This window comes from Dermacentor andersoni, chromosome 6 (assembly GCF_023375885.2).
Source record: "Dermacentor andersoni chromosome 6, qqDerAnde1_hic_scaffold, whole genome shotgun sequence".
Lineage (NCBI taxonomy): Eukaryota > Metazoa > Arthropoda > Arachnida > Ixodida > Ixodidae > Dermacentor > Dermacentor andersoni.
Genome location: NC_092819.1, coordinates 103,304,329 through 103,324,334, shown reverse-complemented (window position 1 = coordinate 103,324,334; position 20,006 = coordinate 103,304,329). Strand labels below are relative to the sequence as shown.

General features: G+C 42.6%; 2 protein-coding genes across 2 annotated transcripts in view; one reads left to right on the top strand and one right to left on the bottom strand.

Annotated features, from left to right (window-relative positions):
- Positions 1 to 28: 28 nt before the first annotated feature.
- Positions 29 to 15,082, top strand: LOC126522685 (protein FAM8A1). Its single transcript, XM_050171461.3, has 5 exons — positions 29 to 487; positions 895 to 1,015; positions 2,602 to 2,728; positions 4,977 to 5,128; positions 9,383 to 15,082. The coding sequence occupies exons 1-5, from the start codon at positions 136 to 138 to the stop codon at positions 9,531 to 9,533; spliced, it is 903 nt and encodes a 300-aa protein (XP_050027418.2). The 5' UTR covers positions 29 to 135; the 3' UTR covers positions 9,534 to 15,082.
- LOC126522684 (aquaporin AQPAe.a-like) overlaps positions 14,815 to 20,006 on the bottom strand; it is a 128,512-nt gene continuing 123,320 nt past the window's right edge. Inside the window, exons 5-6 of the mRNA XM_072288839.1 lie at positions 18,584 to 18,896; positions 14,815 to 17,014 (exon numbers count right to left, since the gene is read on the bottom strand). Coding sequence (XP_072144940.1) covers positions 16,942 to 17,014; positions 18,584 to 18,896 — 386 coding nt within the window. The 3' untranslated portion in view covers positions 14,815 to 16,941. The remainder of the gene's footprint in view (positions 17,015 to 18,583; positions 18,897 to 20,006) is intronic.

Below are 20,006 nucleotides of genomic sequence, written 5' to 3'. Positions count from 1 at the left end.
ATATTTATTAAACACGCAAGGTTTTTTTTTTGTCAGCGCCAGCTTTTTTTTTTCCTTATTGGATGCGCTCTCACGGAGCTCCTCGCTCGCGAGCACGAGCTGCTCGCACCAGGTTTTCTGTTCCAATCTGTTGTGATGGCTGAAAACAGCAGTTCGAAGAAAGATGACAAAGCTCATCGCAACGCTGAGCGTGTTTCCAACGCCGCAGGAGATGGAATGCCGTCGAGTGATGCAGCATCGCCAGGGAGCCCGCAGAAAGCATCTCGGGAAGCATACATCGCAGCGCTGAACCAGTGGCTATGGCAGTGCTACCACTGGCAGTGTTTCACTGCGGCACTGCCATACATCGCAGCCCAAGCGGCGAGCCAAAACAGAAGCGCATACGAAACTGTTGACATCAATCGAAACCTACCGAGGACTTTTATCGCAAACCAAAATTTGGTCGGTGGACAGAGAGTGCAGCGACCAAACGCCCCACCCAGGCTGGGTAACTAGTGTTTCTATCATGTCACGCTGTTTTGCTGCCCAAAATTCGATCGCGCGGCGGAACTGTTTACTACTTCCTGAACTGCTTGGAGTCTTCCAGTGTTTACGTTCGCTGAAAGTCGGTTGCCTGCCTGCCGGCCTACTTCAACATTGCTCGTTTAGTGCGAAGACTTCGATCGTTTTCCTGCGCTGAAGGTCAGCTTTCTGTCCCCCAAGCTAACTATAACAGTCTCATTGGCTTACAATAAATGCGCGAGACACCTGGGCCGTGCATTTTGCACACGCAAAGGATGTAGACGCACACTGTCTTTCGAGTCGTTTGTTCTGTCACGCTTGCCGCTGTGTATGCGTTTGTTGCATTGGTTTTCTCTGTCGCGCGGGGTGAAAGGAACCCGTTTTATCGCTCAGGACACGAGTTCAAGCTGCCACCTCTGTGGAAGCGATTCGCTGCAGAAGTTCTGGACTCCTTCATCTTGCTGTTTGTAAAGTTGCTGGTGACGTATATTGCCGTCGACTTTTTTGACATCATGTAAGTGTCACTGGTATGGTGAGCAAGTTTTGAAATTTGTTTACAGATAACGTTTTATTGGAAATTTGCCCTTCGAGAGTTGTGGAGTGATATATTTGTTAAAGATAATGATAAATAACCGGGCAAGGGAACAAGATCTCAAGATCACAAGTCAGCCTCGTGAGTCTGCAGAGGAGTACGTTTACCTTGGTCAACTAATCGCAGGGAACCCTGACCATGAGAAGGAAATTCAGAGAAGAATAAAAATGGGTTGGATCGCATATGGCAGACATCGTGAGCTCCTGACTGGGAGCTTACCCTTATCATTGAAAAGGAAGGTATACAATCGGTGCATTTTACCGGTGCTGACATATGGGGCGGAGACTTGGAGACTGACAAAGAAGCTTGAGAATAAGTTAAGGACTGCACAAAGAGCGATGGAACGAAGAATGCTAGGCATAACTTTAAGAGACAGAAAGAGAGCAAATAGGTATAGACGATATTCTAAAAGACATTAAAAGAAAAAAATGGCGCTGGGCAGGTCATGTAATGCGCAGATTAGATAACTGTTGGACCATTAGGGTGCCAGAAATGATACCAAGAGAAATGAAGTGCAGTAGAGGACGGCAGAAGACTAGATGGTGTGACGAAATTAGGAAATTTGCGGGTGCTAGTTGGAATCGGTTGGCGCAGGACAGGGGTAATTGGACGTCGCAGGGAGAGGCCTTCGTCCTGCAGTGGACATAAAATAGGCTGATGATGATGATGATGATATTTGTTAACTAGATAAAAGCAACGAAGGTTGCGCAATGAACTGGCCTGAAAGTAAGCTGAACCAAGTTTTAGCACTCGTTGTGGTGGTCTTGGTGGCAATGGCGTTGTTCTGCTAAACGCTTGTTTTGGGGTTCGATTCCTCGCCGCCGCAGCCACATTTCGATGTGGCTGAAATGCCAACACTTTATTCGCATATATGCAGATTTGTTGTCCCAGGTAAGCAGACGCGCGAAAAGGCAATACTGCTCATGCCACCGAGGCTGCAGTCTCAACATTGGTCCCAGATTTGCCCATGGGAAGAAAGAAAGAGGAATAGAGAGAATTCAGGGAGGTTAGCCACAGTCATAAACCGGCTGGCTACCCATGCAGGGATACGAAAAAAAAAAAAAAAACGCAGATTGCACGCACACGTTGGAATCTAGCAAAATGCTTGTAAAAAGAACCCCAGTTCCCCAGTTGGTCTAAATTAATCCAGTGTGCTTCATAATCGTGTCATGGTTTTAGCACTTAAAACCTGAGTTCTTAAAAAGTATTTGTAATGTTTGTTTGTTATTGTACTTCTGCAGAGATTTCAATTAGTAAGATTTCTACCTTTTCCAACTTGTGAGCACCATAAAAACAATGAAGGCAGTACAGTGTATTGACCAAAACATGAACAGAAAGAATAGTACGTACATAATATAGTGCTTTATGGAGGTCTTGGTAGGGATGATTTTGACTTGCTTCAACTTGTTATGTAGGTAAAAGCAGGGAGGTTTATTAGTGAACTTGCTTGGGAATGGGCTGGATGGGTCAGGATGTCGTTAGCATAGCTTTGCTTCTGTACTTTGCAGAGATCTCGATAAGTACGATTTCGACTTACTCCGTGAGGACACCCTGAACTATAAGTTGGCCTTGGAGGTTACTTCGGAGATCGTAGTCCTGGAAGTTATCCACCGGATACTTGTCTGCTTCTATGAGGTATTTATTCTGCTTCTACATCTGATTAATACTTCGGTAAATTTCTGAAAGCTTACTTGAATTTTGTGCTGCTCAAAAATACTCTGTACTTTTTTGCTGGGTTTTTGTTATGTGTCAGCAATGAAAAAGACTGCTCACAAATGCATTTCACTGCACTTTTATACATAGAATGTTCTGACCATTCACAAATGCTACTTCCTAAAGTTTGCTTCAACTGTTACATAGTTGTAAACCTGTTGTCTTAGTGCAAGTTCTATGTGGCATGTGAATGCACCAATGTTTGAGGGCCCTATTTCAGAACCAGCATTACAACATAATTTCTTTTGCATGTGTTGACGCTCTTTTGCAAATCCTATCCAGCATCTTGCTGTTGGACAATGAGGTTGTAAAAAATACAATTGCTTTATGTAAGAAAAGCTGAAACAGTACAAACACCTGCGGGGGTAATTTCGCCAAGAGGAGTCCGTGGGCACTACAGGCTTTTTCTTCAAGACTTTTAACCTGTTGTGTTTAAAAGTGCTACAAAAATATAGCAAAACCCTGCAAACGATTCGGCGTTGTTTTTTTCTGTGTCTTGCTTTTGAGTTCTTTAGGTACACAATTTAATGATCTAATTAAAAAAATTACTTACAGCTGTTATTGACCGAAGCTCGACCTGGAGATCATATTTTGGAGCTGAGTAAAGTCAGCTAGGAGAAGCCACACTGTGCTACATTGTTGCCAAGTCCCCACTGGCCAGGGTAGTTAAATGGTAGTTGTAGACTTATAGACTGTGTATGTGTCATTAAGAGTAATGACGCATACACTCTAAGAAAAGTTTGCACCCTTTGGAGCTTATTTTGTTATCCCAAAATATTTGTCATCTATCTTGCCTACTATCCCTTTCTTTATTGCTGCGCCCCTGGTACTTCAGGTTATAAACAGCACATGCGTTATCTGCATGACATAGCATTCATAGCATTCTCAACAGGGAAGTAACTGAGCACAGAGTTTTCAAAAAAAGGAAACGCAAGCAGGACAGATGACGATTGTTGTTCGGGGACAAGGTACTCCCCAGAGGGTGAGAACATTTTTTTTGGTGTGCATTTTTCAAGGTTTAGAATCTCTACCACTTGTTTCTCACTTGTAAAACAATCACGCTCACAAGTCTGAAGTTTGGGAAGCATTTTATGCTTTTCTTTCTCTCCTCCTTTTTCCATCTCCAACACCGAGGCCATAGTACCATCTGTTTCTATAAAGCAAATCAATCAATCTATCAATTCCATACAGTGAAGCTGATCTTGAAATGCCAGGCCTGGCATCACCAACATTTATCATGAAGTCATGACATAGCAATGCATGTTGACATATAGCAGTAAGGCTAACTATGACAATGTACCTTGTAAAGGAATACACGAGAGTGTGCTATGCACATTTCTTCTAGCTGCACTGGTGCATGGCAGCCGCAGTGATAGCAGGAATGGAGAGAGCCAATGTCTAACAGCATCATAACTCATCTCTGGCACCGAGACCATCTTGTAGAAACAAGTATATTAAAAAAAAAATGTAAGAGTGCTCTGATGGTTGCCAGTATCTTTTCTAGAGTTGAGGGTTTTGACATTCAGTAATGGAAAGAAAAGTTATGACTAGAAGATGTCACATCAGGTACTTCTTCACCCCAGCTTGTCTGAGCTTTTCAAATAAAGCGAAAATTGTGTGTTACGTGCACCTTAATAACAGAAGCCATGGAAAAGTAAAGAAGTTCCCCCTAGTGTTTTTAGAAATGAATCAAAGGTTTTTCTCCTGAACTGCCAAAAACTCGTGTGTGTCGTAAGCACTTAGCATGTGGTTCTTCAGATTTATTAGTTTGCAATCATAATTGGCCGCAGATTATTTGAAGACTATTCTTGTGCCACACAAGGCAAGTGCATGCATGATGAAGCAGCAGGCTCCTAAAATCTGTCACTGAGGCCTAACCTCAGCCTGGTGCGATGCATGGACATTTGGGAAATTTCAGGGAGAGCCATATTCATCTGTGGCACAAAGTCCACAAGTTATTCAGTAAGCATTGCTGACACTTACATTCCTGAAAATAGTTGTTTCTTTTCTTGATGTCTGATATTTTTTTGTAAAATATTGTGATTCCTACAAGGATCATTAGACCAGAAAGTGTTAAGGGAACTTCATTCTCTGACCATAAGAATCGCATATTGAAGGATTATTGTCATGAATATTCAGACATCAAGTATGTTGTGTGTTTCACGTGCAGACTATCTGCCTGCACAAGGGTATCGACTCCCCAGGTGGACGGACTCCAGGCAAGGGAGTCTTTGGACTGAAGGTCGTCTCATGTGCTAGCATAGAAGAGATTGGCGGGCGCCGCATCAGAGTATACCCAGCTGGGGACATTGGACTAGGCTGGTAGGTGACACATAATTGGTTATCTTGTTCTTTATATACAGCCTCACACCATGGGATCTCAATATGAATTCTGCTGCACACTTATCAGACATGTGCACTGCACCCTAAAAAGGCAGAATCTAATGTGAACAGGAACTTAAACGGACACTAAAAAGCAAGACTCTATCTGTTTAGAATAGTTAAGAGCACTTTCCAGAATCTGGTTTTAATGTGACTTCATTAAAAAAAAATAAAGGCCATAGTATGCCTTGTATAATTTTATGCTAAAACTTGAGCTCTTAACATGTCGGCATTAACATCATGAATTTTAACATACTTTAGCACATTTGACCCATTTCTTAGCAGAAAGAATTATTGAAACGCACTAGATTGAGTGCCTGGTTCCTTTGGAATGCAGTGTAATCCTTTATTGATTGACAGAATTTCATTTAGTCCTGACAAGACACTGTCCAAATCCATGATGTCACACGCAGCTAGTGTGCAAATTTCAAAATGGTGTCAGAGGCCATCTTTCTCTTTTCTGCCTTTACTGTTGTTCCAACTCTGTACATGTGACAAAACTGCCCATTTTTGTCCTCGTAGGAGTGTAATTTACAAATTTAGTTCAAGATAATGTTACCTTTAGGTGGTCCTTAAATAAATATGTATTCATGTTCATTATGTTTACGTGAAAATGCCAATAAGCAAGAGAGGATTACATGGATCCTTCAACATGCATTTGTTAGTGCTCTCAGCAGCTCCATTTAATGTCATAGATTTTTATAGAGCATTTTCATGGCTAGTTAAATGCTTTGACTAAAGAAGAAAGGTATCGCATTTGAAAGTAAGCCTGAAGTGCGTGCCCAATCTGACATTAAAATCATCAAAATAAGTGGAAATCCATGGAAAAATTGAATAAATTTAAAATGGGTCGCAGTGCCTATGGGCAGGCATCCCCAGGTTTTGAAAAACAGCTTACTGACATCCTGAAACAGTGTGCAGTCATTACATTCTGTCGGTGCTATGCCATGGTTTGAAAGCTGCTGGATAATAAATGAACTTAAGAGGCCCACTCAAAGAGTGATAGAATAGAAAAATTATTGGTGTAATGTTAAGAAACAGGAAGGTGTCAGTATGAGTTTTGTAGCAAGAGGATATTTTAGTTGAGACTAGGAGGGAGAAGTAGAGTTTGGCAGGTCATGTAATGTGTGAAGCAGAGGAGCAGTGGTCTCGTGAAAAACAGCACAAAAGGGACAGACATTAAGAAAGGATGACAAGACGAGCGCTTTATGTCCCTGTCCCATTCACACTTATTTTTTACCATGACGCCTTAGCAACTCACCCAGTTTTCGCTCCTTCTGCAGCTGGTGGTCTAATGTACTCTGTTTCATACATAGTCACTACTAAGCTCTAGACTTCTCTTGCAGCTCTCATCTGTGAGCAAAAAGTAGTGCAATGCATATCAATGAAAAAGCATAGGTATATGTGTCACGTAATTCGATGTAACATTAACTGTCATATTTGTTTGTTGCAAAATATGACGTGTTTATTACGTGAAAAGCATAGCAAATCTGAACCTAGTTGCCAATGAACAAGCGGAGTGGCATGTCTTTTGAGACTAGTGGTCATGGCTCACCACTTGCACTCATGGCTAAAGCATAAAGCGTTGCGTACAGGCATCATAAAAATGTGCAAATAATATATGATTTCAAAAAATTCTGCAGCCACAAGTTGTAGTTATGACACATGAAGGGGGTGTTCATTAGAAAACAGCACAAGTCATATAGAATGGTACTGCAAAATGCAAGAAGCTGGATTTGTATGACTGCACTACTTCCGTAGCTTTCGCAGCATCACCTGCTTAGTATGAAACAGAGTATAGAGTACTCGGTGGAGTGGTAAAGAAAGGGAAACACATTTAAGGGTGGAAGAGGAACTGGTGGTGTGAAATAAGATGAAATTTGCAGGCATACGGTGGGGTCTGTTGATGCTAGACGAAGAATTGGAGATAGAGAGGCCTTCATCCTGCATTGGACATGAGTAGGGCTGTCAGTAGTGACGTTGAATTCATGGCACAAACATTGGCACCATAAGTGTGCTGGCTTTAACATGAGACTTTATTCTTTGGGCGTGTGCTGTTAGGAAGAGGGGGGATATTCGAAATATGTGCAAAGTGTGCTTCCCCACACATCTAATTTGACTCACGATGATGATGGACATCATACTAGATGCTATCCTAGCTTACTATCCCTGTTGCTATCCTAGAGACCACCTCTTCCTTACTACATCCTCACCGTTTTATTTCGATAGCAATTACAGTCGTGGACCGATAATCCAGACATGCTTGGTAATTCAGACAGCTTCATGCCATCGCCCTAATATGTGAAGACAACCAATATTTCGGACATCTGACAGCTCTAGATTCGATTATCTGGACTCTGTCCATGGCTGTAGTGTACGCCGACTCTGCCACCATTTTTTTCCTCTGGCAACATCGACGAGATATCAAGTATGGCCTCAGAGGTCCAAGACATCAAGCAAGGTCTCGGAGGCATGTTAATCTCTTGAGGCCTTGCCTTGGGCACAGCACTGCGCCTCTGAAGTTAAATGCAAATGCCGATCTTCGAGGCTTTGCCTGAATTGTGAGGTCGCATCAGCATCGCGATTATCACATCCATTCTGGCACCACCACGCATGGCCCACTCTTGTTTGTTGAATTTGTCTTCCGGACAGCGTTCCGCCATTCTATGCTTGTTTGTTTGTTTAGTATGCATTCCGGAGAGGGCTTTGCTGGCTCCAAGAAGTCTTGCTCGTGAAGTTATCGACAGTCCGCGTCTAATGGCTTCAACAGTGCCCTCAGAGTCAGACTCTGAATGAGTCTTCAGCCGCCGTCCATGAAGATTGTGAACTTCCGCCTACCACAACGAGCTCAAATGCATACATCGTGAATGACCTGCTAGGCTGCAGTGTGCTGATTCCTGCCACCGTGACATTTGAAGACATTGCAGACGTCGACAGCGCGATGTTGTCGTGTGTCGAACTGAGCGATGATGAAACAATTGAGCAAGTTCTCCCACTATCGAGCTGCGACTCTAACTCGGATGATGATGATGTGCCATCTGCTCCAAAGCCTTCACATGCATATCTGACTCGAGCCTTTGCAGTCCTTGCATCGGCGTACAAAGACAGCACAAAGCTGGCATAAATACATGTGGACTAGCAAGTGCTTGCAGCAATAAAATCGACCCCTTCTTCCTTGCACAGGGGCCTTAAAACGCGAATAAAATAATCTTTTTTTTTAGGTACATTAGTTCTTTCTGACATTCAATTCTCCGGACTTATTTACGTTCCCCATGGAGTCTGAATGATCGGTTGTCGACTGTATATGGACACTCCAGGCACACTTATGCTGTCGCCATGATATTCCGTATAAAGTCCAAGGGCGATAACATCCTCACCACGTGTTGTATGCTGTATGTGCAATTGAAAACGTGCAAGGGTGAGCCGACGATGGTGGCTCAGTCTCACGCACGCAATGGAGGAAAGAAAGCGGGGAGGAAGTGCACCGTGTTTTGTGGTGTGCAAGGCACCAGGGAGGAGGCAAGAGGGGCATTCCACACTGGGGGGTGGGGGGGTGGCTGCTGCGTACGGCACAGCGGCGTGGGCCCTATCTTGAAGATGGCCTGCGATGAATGCTGAGTCTAGTTGTGCTGACTGCTCAAAGCTTGTGTGCACTGTGTCTTCACCGCTTAGTTTGCGTTGACGCGACAGGCAGCACGAAGGTCAATTAGCTCACTGCTGCTGCCACGCTTCCTCACTTCAGCATTTTGACAGCGAGTTTCTGCGGTCATTGAGTGAGATGTATTCATGTTTCCTTGTGTGTGCGTGACACCATGCTTGTTAATTTAGCTAGTAAGCAAATGTTTACAAGTTTATAAGGTTGATAAAACTACTATCCTTGCTTCATATAGCTGTGTACTAATTTGCTATAGCAATCGATTGTTCGCTTTTGGGGCGAAATTGCGACTTTTTGAAGCCTACTTTTGGCTTACTGGTGCTCTGAGCGGTAGGTTAGTCATCTCGTGTAATCTAACCTCATGGTGTGAAAAAGCCAACTTACAGTATTTAGCATATCCCCATAAATGGGAAGTAGATCTGTGAAAGAATACATTACCAACCTATACTGATTTTGTGTTTTGCTTTGATGCCCCTCTAAATTTTGTCAAAATGTGGTCGCTCATTCACGCTCTTGTTTTCATTTCTTTTTTTCCCCAGGGCTCTGCTACGTTCTTTTGTCAAGAACTTTACGATGGCGTTCCTTTTTCCTGCCTGCCTGACAATCTTCTGTTTTCAGCATGGCCGGGCAGCCTACGACGTCCTCTGCAACTGCATTGTCGTCGAGGAGCTGCCTCCTCAGAATCGTTGAGATGATGCACCACCTCATGCTGCTCACTCGACAATGATACACTGCTTGCAGGAAGCGTCTTTGCTAGCACAACACATTCTGGCCTTTGTTGTTTGCATATAGTACATATATATATGTGTGTGTATATATATATATAAATTAGCGAACAAGAGAAGAAGAAGATCCCGGTTTATTTTTACACCCAGAATGTTGGCTCATCATTTGGGAAAGTGTGCTTCACATATACATGCAGCATATTATATTTTAGCTCACATTTGTTGGTCATCAGATTGGTCAGCAGACTCTTCTCCTAATTCAAAAGTGCTTTTCCCCACAGCATACTTTGGAACAACTAATGGCAGCAATTGATCGTAGTGTGAAATGAGGTGAAGGGACCAACAGTGATCGAGCAAGGGAGTTGCGACTTGGAGCCAACGTTTTGACAAACGGACTTGTCTCCGTCATGGCAACAACTGCTTAAAGCTCCTTGGCAGTGTTTAAATTCCCTTCTGGTGCCCATTAATTCTGTTCATTAAAGACTTCGTTTCACCGCATTTCTCGCACTTTCCTAATAGTTCAAAGTGTAGTGAAGCAGAACAGGTTAAAAGTATTCCTTTCTTAGGCGAGTTTGTCAAGTTTGCAGAATATGAACTCCATGTATGAACTCTAAAAGGATGTCAACTATGAGAACATTGGCCATTACATGTCCAGTAAACTTCTAAAGCAGATGTCTAGTGACTTGTATAGTATGCCTGACGTAAAAAAAAATTGCCAGACAACAAAAGAAGTGAACTTGCGACATGATTGCATACTGTCTCCAGAAGCAAATGCTAGGACCTTCCATCTCCTTTGACAAAAACATTATTATTAAATGCACGCATTGTTTAAATTTACAGCAGAAGTTCAGTCAGAAGGGTCTCAAGTTGTACAGGCACTTTTTGGAGGTAATTATTTTTATCATCGCTATTGCTGTTGGTGTGCAATTTTGGTGTGTTTGTTTGTGTTCACAGTGCCTAAAGATGGCAAAGCTCATTATCCCCCTTCCCCCCCCCCTCATCTCCCTACTGGGGTTGGAGGAGTTGGCACATAAAGTAAGGTGAGGGAAGTGAAAATGTTGAAAAGGAGTGATTAGTTGTAGTAACAAAAAGGCGCAGGAGTACGCTGCAAGTTCTTCCAAGAAGTAAACACCACCTCTTAATTTGGAAGAACTTGCTGGAACCATACTACTGAAAGCCATGGCAAAAAATAACAGATACACAAAATTGATCTGCGCATGCACAAGGGAAAGCAGTGCCAGCATGTAAATCATAGACTCGTGTAGGCACTCACGCAAGGTGCTGTTTAGACATGACAGTTCTTATTTGTGCAAGATAATCGAGGGCTGATTTATGCATGTGTTACCACTGTTAATGATATGCCATGGCCAGACAAAAGGCGAACATTTTGTCTCTTGCATCTGAACAGAACTATATTGTCTGCAAATTTTTTTCAAGTATGCTTCACACTCTCGACAGTGCAATGAAAGGTGTAGACGCCATTTGTGTTGTCCTCCTTCCTGCTTGTGTCCATGTTTTCATACCTGCCTTTCAGTAGCATGAATTCCTACCAGCTCACTCGACTTTCAGTCATTATAATTTGCACAAGTGGAGAGTGAACTATACAAACGTTGCCAAGGAAAGTAGCAGTTTGCCCTGATGACAACTCTCCTTGTTGAAATATTGGCTCCAGGCTAAGGCCTCCCTCATTCAACCGCTGTTGGTCGCATCAAATCTACAATCACCCTGTGAAAAACCCAAGATCAAGCAAGACTAAGCTGAAGTGGAAACGCACTGCAAGATACTCCTTTGCTGTTCCACATGATTTCGTTGCTGGAGACGCGTTGGTTATCTTGCCTCTAAAGCACCCCATCTATGTGCATAACTGCTCATCTGAAATGTCTCTATGCCACCATTTGCTTGGCAAAGTGCCTTGAGGGAAGGCTGGCCTAAGAATTACGAAAAGGGTCTGTAGTGTACGCTAGCTGAAAAAAAGATATTGTGACCGACTTCCAGAGTAAAGCATATTTATCAAAGTGGCCGGCTCATTATTGCGAGCTGCCGGCCGTCTTGCTTGTGGCGAGTTGAGATCCGTTGCAACTATTTTAGTCATTAGAGCTGCCCCACGAGATGTGTAGAAACGCGTGCATCCCACCAAGAACAATAGCTCACTAGTGTATGCATCTACCATTTCTCTTGACTCTCCAAAGTGCCATGCAGCTGCCTATCGCAAAGTAGGCCACAAGCATTGCTCACAAAAATGTTTCCTTAGATTAGCTGGAAACCTCTCACCGACATTGCAGAAAGCAGCTATTGTTACCAAAAGCGCCCTCTTTTCTGCTTGTATATTGTGTAGCAGATGACTATTTTCATCAAGAGTTTTCAGTCAAGCTAACTAAAGGCATTCACTTAGCGTTGTTAGTGGACTCGTTAGTGCTTACTGTTGTACATTGTCATACTGTAACATGTCTGGAGGGCCGGACTTTGCTTTAAATGGTGTGTGTGTGTATGGCATTGATATTGTAACAGTGTTGGTTGTTTGCTGCAAACATTTCTCCCTCCACTCTGACTGCCTTGGAAGTTTTATGGTTGTGCAATGTTGCAGCATCCTCTGCAGAAATAAATTCTGTGAACCAAATTGTGATAGCTCTAGCTGCAATTTCTTTTTAACCTCATGTTCACTCATGTGCCATAGTACCGGCCATTCTGTGTAGAGATACACGTGAATACCACATTTCTGCATAGATAACCCACAGCAAATGTGCTTTGTGTTGCCATTTTGCCATGACTAAACAGTAGACCACTGTGAAGTCATCGATGGCCAGACACATAAAGCAACATTATTTCTTGTAGTACTTTGATTTATGAGGACGATTCTCCTTGGTCCGGCTTATACACACACAGCCTTGTTGAGCTGGTCATTATATTGGCAAATATATTTAAAACTGCTTTTCTCGGAGATGTAAGTGGTGCTAGTGTTAGGCATGGGTGGGTTATGCACGTGAAAATGCAAGTGTTCCCCAGGGCTTTAGGCATTTTTCTTGTTCTATGCGACATGCTGCCTCCAAGCACAGACAGGGAATTCCTGGGAAGGGAAATTTCCCGAAATTGCACATGACAGCTTTGGGAGCTTTTGCCATCAACTTTGTGAAAGAATAACGGGAGAGTTGCCTGAACTCATGTTCAATGTCTAAAGGAACAGTCTTATTCAAATATGGCTACTCTTCCGGTACCCAACCAATATGGCTACCATCTTCAGCATGGCTATCCAGCCAGTACATGGCAGTTTCATGTTCTTGAGCTATCTCGGGAAAGGTAGAGAGCAGAAGGTAGGTGAACAGAAGTTGTGGCATGTTCCACTCGAGTACGCCGAGGAGTGTGCAAAGGCACCCAAATGAGTTTGTCCGGGCATGGTGCATGGCAAGGTTTACCTTTTGCTAGCAGCCCAATTTCACATACAACTAACAATAATAAAAGTGATTTATTAACAAAGCAACACACGTCCTTGCTTAACACCATTCTACTTGCGGTGTATAGAAAGCTTTGCATGAAGCAGTGTGTGCCTTGTGACTAGAGGCAGGAAATGTTATTGTCTGCATGGAAATTTTCTGTTCGCTCTATTATTGCAAATGCCAGCATTGACGACCAGCGGTTCTGAGGATGTGTATGTTTTTAAAATTTTTCACAGATTAAACTGCAATTTTTCTGTGCAAAGGTCTTGGTTCTTTGAGAAAAATTTATTTTGGCTTGGCTAATTTTTATTGTCATGCTATATTCTGGCATGGCAAGAAATTATTATGATAAATCTAGTTACCCAATATTTACTTATTGGTGTGCAAATGTCTTTTCTGTGCTTATGTTGTTGCCACCAGCACACAGTATCATGACATGAAATAACTGCAAAGTTACATCACTTGCCCAAAGTTTGTTTTCTGGTCTGACTTCTGACATTGCTGGTAGTATGTTTGTAGAGCTCGAATTTACGTTTGCGGGAATAAGTTCTATGTTACCACCTGGCATAGTACTGTACAATGAGATGTATTGGCATAAAAAGCACATTCGTTACTAAGAAGTATGTCACAGCTTGCTCACTAAATGGCCATAGGGAATTATGCTAAGACATCACAAAGAGATTTTTATTGATCCACATAGTTTTTGTGTAGCACAGATGACATGAGGAAAAGTCCTGTTAAGATAAGTTTATTTTACATGTTCTCGTGCTGCCTGCACTCTACAATTACAGTTCAGAGGGAACTAGCCAATAACAAGCACTCTGTAGGTAATGGGAGACACTGTGGACCTTATGCGGTGTGGCAAGTCAAGGCTTTTAGTTTATGTGGCACTTAGTTGGCCATGGCGGCATTCACATGGACCAGCCTTGGTGCTCCATTCGAGGTTGTTTAGCTGCAGTGGCGTGTCAATTGTGATGGCAACATTTGGCTCTGCATGGCCATATGCACTTGCTTGCAGTGAGCTGTTTTAAAAGTACGACTGTCACTACACTGCGAAAATTGTGTCAGCTGACAACAGAGGTGCTTGGCACCTCTGAAGATGTTTCCCAGTACTAAAGTAATTGTAAAGGAAAGTGGAGGCGTTAGTACATTTGCAGTTCACTGAATGTTTCAAATTCCGTGCAAAGCCTCGTATCATAACTTGCTCAATCTCCTGCACTGTGGTACCTTTGTTTACATATAAATATTTTATCCACAGCTCACTTCAACATAGAAAATCTGATGACTATAAAAGCATATAATGTAAATGTCTAATGTAGTGTCAGTAAAGCTTCAGTTCTAATGCATTAATGTGAGAGCATATAGCAATGCATGTTATGGTTTTGATTCCTACAGTTTCAACTAAGATTTAAAAAAAAAAGCACAGACACACTATAAGTTTTGTTATAGGTGCTCTGAATTCGAAGTCCTACATCAATCCCTGAGATTGCTGTCATTGCTGCACATTCTTTGGTGTGTATCTCCTCTCCTCATCATTACATGTCATGCCGGGTCCTACAGAGTGCATGCGACACCCGCAATGCTGTATTTATTGTGACACCCTCAAAGCTATTAATTTTGTTGATGTGCTTGCAAACATCCTCTTTAAGAAAATATACTATCGATGATTTTCTTCTTCCACGATGTAACAAAGTCGGTGTGAGAGAATGGATGAAAGACTGCTGGAGATTCAAGTGTACCATGTTGTGTGTGCCTAATGGCCCTCTTGGTAGCAGTCCAACAATTTTGTCAACTTTCTTCAATCACAGACACAAGTCAGATACTCCGTGAACTTTATTTTTCACAGCACACTCGTGGAAACATGCACAGTGCGTGAGATTGCTTATTGCTTGAGAGAAAAAGTAATCGCAGTTGTGCGAAAACAGCAATGCACGTGTTACATGTTAACACAGACCTGTCACTTTCATAGCAAGTACGCTTTGATGTGGAGTGGAGTTTACCAACTTTTGAATTGAGAACTGGAAATGTGGGAACTTCTACTGTATGTAACACATTTTTTTTACAAAAGAGAAAGTATCATACATACGCATGCATTTCTGTGCCCTGTTCTTTGTCTGAAAACTTGCATGTTATCTGGAATAAAAAAAAAGTGCTATGGTTGTGAACAAAATGTGTAGCCTTTCGAGAACCGAGGAGGTCATTGAGCAACAGTTATATCTGTGGAATACTGAAGTATCCATGAATGATATGCTTGTCAATATGTTGCTGCTTTCTTTTACACATGCACTGACTCTTCAAAGTGTGCACATGTGTAAAAGCACGTAACTTCAAAAGTTCAAAGCCACCACACATTTAACACTGTTGCATTCTTGCTACCATGCTTGTTTATAGAGATGTTCAAGCATTTGCAGCATTTATTTTGGAAGCGTTTATATACATTTTGAAACAGAAGCGCTCGCTACACATCAAGTGCTTTTCATGTGTGTTTATCTTGATTTGGAGTTACTTGTGCCTATGCCATGGAATGCCATATCTGGATGTGACTATGGTATGAAACTAGAGTATGAAATGCAAATTCGGTCAGCTTTACTCTTGCTGTTATACGCACATAAGATACCACAAAATGTTGGCAAGTATTACAACTTGGCAAATCTATACATGTCACCAAGCAGCACTTATGATGGAAGAAGCAGCTTGTTTGCTTAACCGCTACATGTCTACACGACCAAAAACATTCATCTGAGCTGTAAAAAGATGTGTCAGCTCCTCAGTGATGCAAAGTTCTTAATATTATTATTTTGTCCTTATTGTTTTGTAGGCTCTTGGACCATGAATCGTTATCGTAATCCCTAGACATGCTGTACAATGTGCGAGATATCTTCCTTTTCTGTCATGCAACATGTATGAATTTACAGCAGCATTACAAGACAAGCATGGTAACACAAGTTGAGAGGAACAAAAATAAGAGCACTAATTGAAGACACCCTTACAGGACCATCATTAGCTGTTGCTGCTGATGGTGGTAATGTCGGTGCTTTTTGAGAAGTCGCGGAGTAACACAACGCTGGTGATGTAGAAACATAGAAAAATTTATGAGAAACTTGAAGACGTTTCCTAGCGACAATGTACCATTTCTTTAGCAACAGTGTAAATCTGCAATCTTGGATTAGACTGAGCCACCTTCAGCTGCGTGAATGTATCCACCGTTTGGTAACTGATGGCTCAACAAGTGTTTCTTTTGTAACAGGCACTTTCATTAATATAATCTTGGCTGTCTTCCACTAACATCTTTTGAGATCCAATCATTGCAGCATGTTAAACAAGTCCCTCATCTAAACAAGTTTTTGTGGTATTATGTTAATTGTGTTTGCATGAAGACAAAAAAATAAGAGTGGTGAGCTGCGTGTGGCAAAATGTGACCTACTCCCTGATACAGGCCCACTTTCTTTGTGTTTGTCATCTTTGATTTGAAATAATATCTATTTACTGTAGAAGGCATACATCATGATAACTGCCCCAAAGCATTTTGAAGACAGCTTCATTCTAACAAAAAAAATTAAGACAAAAGGCAAAATTTTTGTTGTGCATCAACAAACAAGAAACACTATGTTACATATGATTTTGCAATTTCCTTTCACACCTAAATAAAACTTATTTTGATTAGCCACATAACCTAGAAGTGTAAGTTCACGCACACTCTGTGTACATATTAGTAGCCTATCACAACATTGTGTTATTGCACTATCACAGAACATGCAAAATAAGGTACGCAGCAACTGTCGACACTACAGTTGGGTAAAGGTAACAGAAACAAACGCAAAACAAAATGAGCTGTGTGGTGATGTATGAATGTTTTTCTGTTCCGAGCTCTGTTTGTGACCTGAGCAAAATGACAAAGCATTGCAACCCACTCGTACACATATACAGCATCATATGTACAGCTTAAAATTTTGGAGATCCAGGTCCTTGTCCATACTCCAGTCGGGCTGGAAGTGTTCGAAGGGCATTTCCAATTCTGTAACAATAAGAGGGATTCGATGTATCACATTGGGCATGCGTGTTGAATGCTGGCACTTCTGCATAGTTCTCGTTGTCTGCAATGTTCTGTTTCTTGTTAAGAAGTTGCAGATGCCTCAATCTGCATGTAACCTACCAATGGACCAGACTAATAAAGAATAATAAAAAAAATGAAATGACTGTAGTGGCTGAATTTGCATTCATTTCCTGCTCTCTCTGTGTGCTGATGCTGAAGGACAGATGCAGGCCAATATTAGCCTGAAACTGTTCTGGGTAACGTTGAGATTATGTTTGCACATATTTTATGAGGAACCTCTACATACACACAAAGCGATGCTAATTTTTTCAATGTTCTTTTACCACTTCCGTGTACATTTAGGGCTAATGTAGTATTCATGCGCAGTGCTTGCAATCGCTCTATATTTTAGGCATTCCCTTTGAATTGAGTCCAACTTTTGATTCTCACATTTGCAATGTTAAGCCCTTGTATAACTGTCCAGTAGAAACTGCTAGAACTTCAGCTGACACTTGTCTATTTGAGGGAACATGTTTGTATTGCAGAGTTGGGTTTAATAGTTATCCTAGGCACACTTCTAAATTTTTGTAATGAGCATGAACTTTGTAATATCTGCTATAGGATTTGGCTCTTAGGTCTGCTTTAATATGCAATAAGCTGCTTTACATGCTGTGATGTTAATATATTGAACCTCACAGTAGCTCATCAGGAGGTCTGCAAGGACACGTTAGTGAGAACTATAGGTGATATAATTAACTAACTGAAAAGTATGTATAACTTAGAAATATAGAAATAAAAAATATATAACTTAAAAATTGTCAGCCCATATTCTAACGTAAACGAGAAGAAACAGGATTAACCGACGGTCCCCATTTTTATTAGACATATCATATGAGACAAACACTGACACCAAGACAACATAGGCAAAATTACTTGTGCTTAATAAATGAAATAAAGAGACAATAAATTAATGGAAATGAAAGTGGATGAAAAAACAACTTGCTGCAGGTGGGGAACTATGCGAAGGTTGTGGGATCATTCCCCACCTGCGGCAAGTTGTTTTGTCATCCACTTTCATTTCCATTAATTTATCGTCTCTTAATTTCATTTATTAAGCGCAAGTAATTTCCCCTATGTTGTCCTTGGTGCCAAGTGTTTGTTGGCTTCTTATCCTATCCTAACGTAGGCACATAATGCGAAAGCACAGCAAAGTAACTAAAAAGGCAGAGGAAAGCAATGGAGCAGGCACTGGCAGAGGCCAGCATTCTCCTTCAATTTGTCCAGTACCTAAGAGCCATGGACCTGCATGGTCTATGCTGAGAATCCTGAATTGCCTGCGGGCTTTACATTGTTCGTGCTCCTCTTTCTATCCCCATTCTCCGTGCAGAGTAGCCGTCCAGAACTACCTCTGGTTAGCCTCCCTGCTTTTCTACACATCATTTATCTCTCGTTGTGCCTCACGGAGCCAAAAGGAGAGCGCATAACAACAGTTTTGAGTAAGCGTTCCATTATGGCGCCCGCCACGTCACGCGACATCCGCTGTGCACGTACCTGCCGGTGCCGTACACGGACGACGCGTAGTTCGTAGGGCGCAGCGAGCCCGCGTACACCGCCTCGGCGGACGCCGGGAAGGCCGAGGACGGAGTGGGCGAGTAGGTGTTCCCGCCGGCGGGCCGGCCGAAGCCCACCGCCTCGTACTGCTGGTGCTGGTGCGGCCGGCCCTGTTGCTGGTGCTGCACCAGCTGCTGCAACGGCGCAGCCTGGTGGGCGCTGGAGGGCGCCCCGTTGGGAGGACTCTGGGCCACGGTCGCGTACTTCGCGATCTTCGCGTCAGGGTCCTCGTAGTCGTCGTCCGTGTTGGACTCTGTTCGAAAAGGCAACGAAGGAAAGGAGTGAACGTTTGTCGTGTGTGCTCAAACACGCCTCAGTCGTGATTAAACAAACCGTGTTACACACATGGAAGATATTAAGACCTCGTGTAGACCCCACAGCCTCTGACATTTAGTGGTCGACATTTTCATCCTGTGACGGCGGAAATATTGGTGGGATCGGCTGCAACCCCTCGCCCACCTGTCACGAGGGCCTGCGGGGGTATCAGGTACGCGCGCTGGGTAGGGCGCGCAGAAGGGCACGGGGAAATATTTTATTTTGTTGTTTCGAACATATCTCGCCCGGATATTATTACTGAACGTTTTGGAAAGTATCCTGGGGAACAGAGCCGCACTTGATGCAAGTGACAGCCGTACAGTGTACGTGTTCTCAGACAACAGCTGTCGCGCCTCAATTTTCGCGCCACTGCAGGCAATGGCATAACCAGAAATTTATTTATTTATTTATTTATTTATTTATTTATTTATTTATTTATTTATTTATTTATTTATGCAATCATCGTGTTGGTGACGGAGAAAGGAGGGATACTCTGCCAGCCGCGAGCACAAATCTATAGCACTTCGGTTCAATCGCGGCTGGTGTGCGCAGGCTTGTTTGCCTTGTTTACAAAGACGCTCACCGTTACTATATGAGGTTCCGGAATACACTTTAACACAAGTACTTCGGTCTACAGGCTGTCGTACAAAAAGCGAGAAGGCTCGAATAGGATGCTTCGCCACACAAGTACTCTTGTTGCAACAAAGCCAGCTGTAAGTTAAACTTACGAAATAAGTTCACAAGCGCAGGAAGCTCCTAAGGCTTATCGCGAGTGCTCTAATAACGCCCGCGAAAACCGCGTGCGGGAACTAAGTTCACGACGTTGCATAAAATGAAATGAAACGGGGGTATCGCCAGATAAACGGAGGTAGTGCGCCAGGAGGAAAACCTGGCTAGGAAAGATAGATGAAATGGTTACTGTATGTATTTTTCTGCAGCGCAAGGGCAAGCCATGGCCAGAGAGTGCCAGAACAAAAGAAGAAACCGAAACAAGGCGAGTCTAACTTGCGGGAAGATGTGACACCGGTATTCTTCTTAGTGCAGAGAA

What these genes read in the sequence shown, in the direction of transcription:
- LOC126522685 (XM_050171461.3), top strand. Translation starts at nt 136, where the DNA reads ATGGCTGAAAACAGCAGTTCGAAGAAAGATGACAAAGCTCATCGCAAC. An exon ending in AAACGCCCCACCCAGGCTGG is followed by an intron (nt 488 to 894) that starts GTAACTAGTGTT and finishes TTTATCGCTCAG; the next exon opens with GACACGAGTTCAAGCTGCCA. An exon ending in GGGGACATTGGACTAGGCTG is followed by an intron (nt 5,129 to 9,382) that starts GTAGGTGACACA and finishes TTTTTTCCCCAG; the next exon opens with GGCTCTGCTACGTTCTTTTG.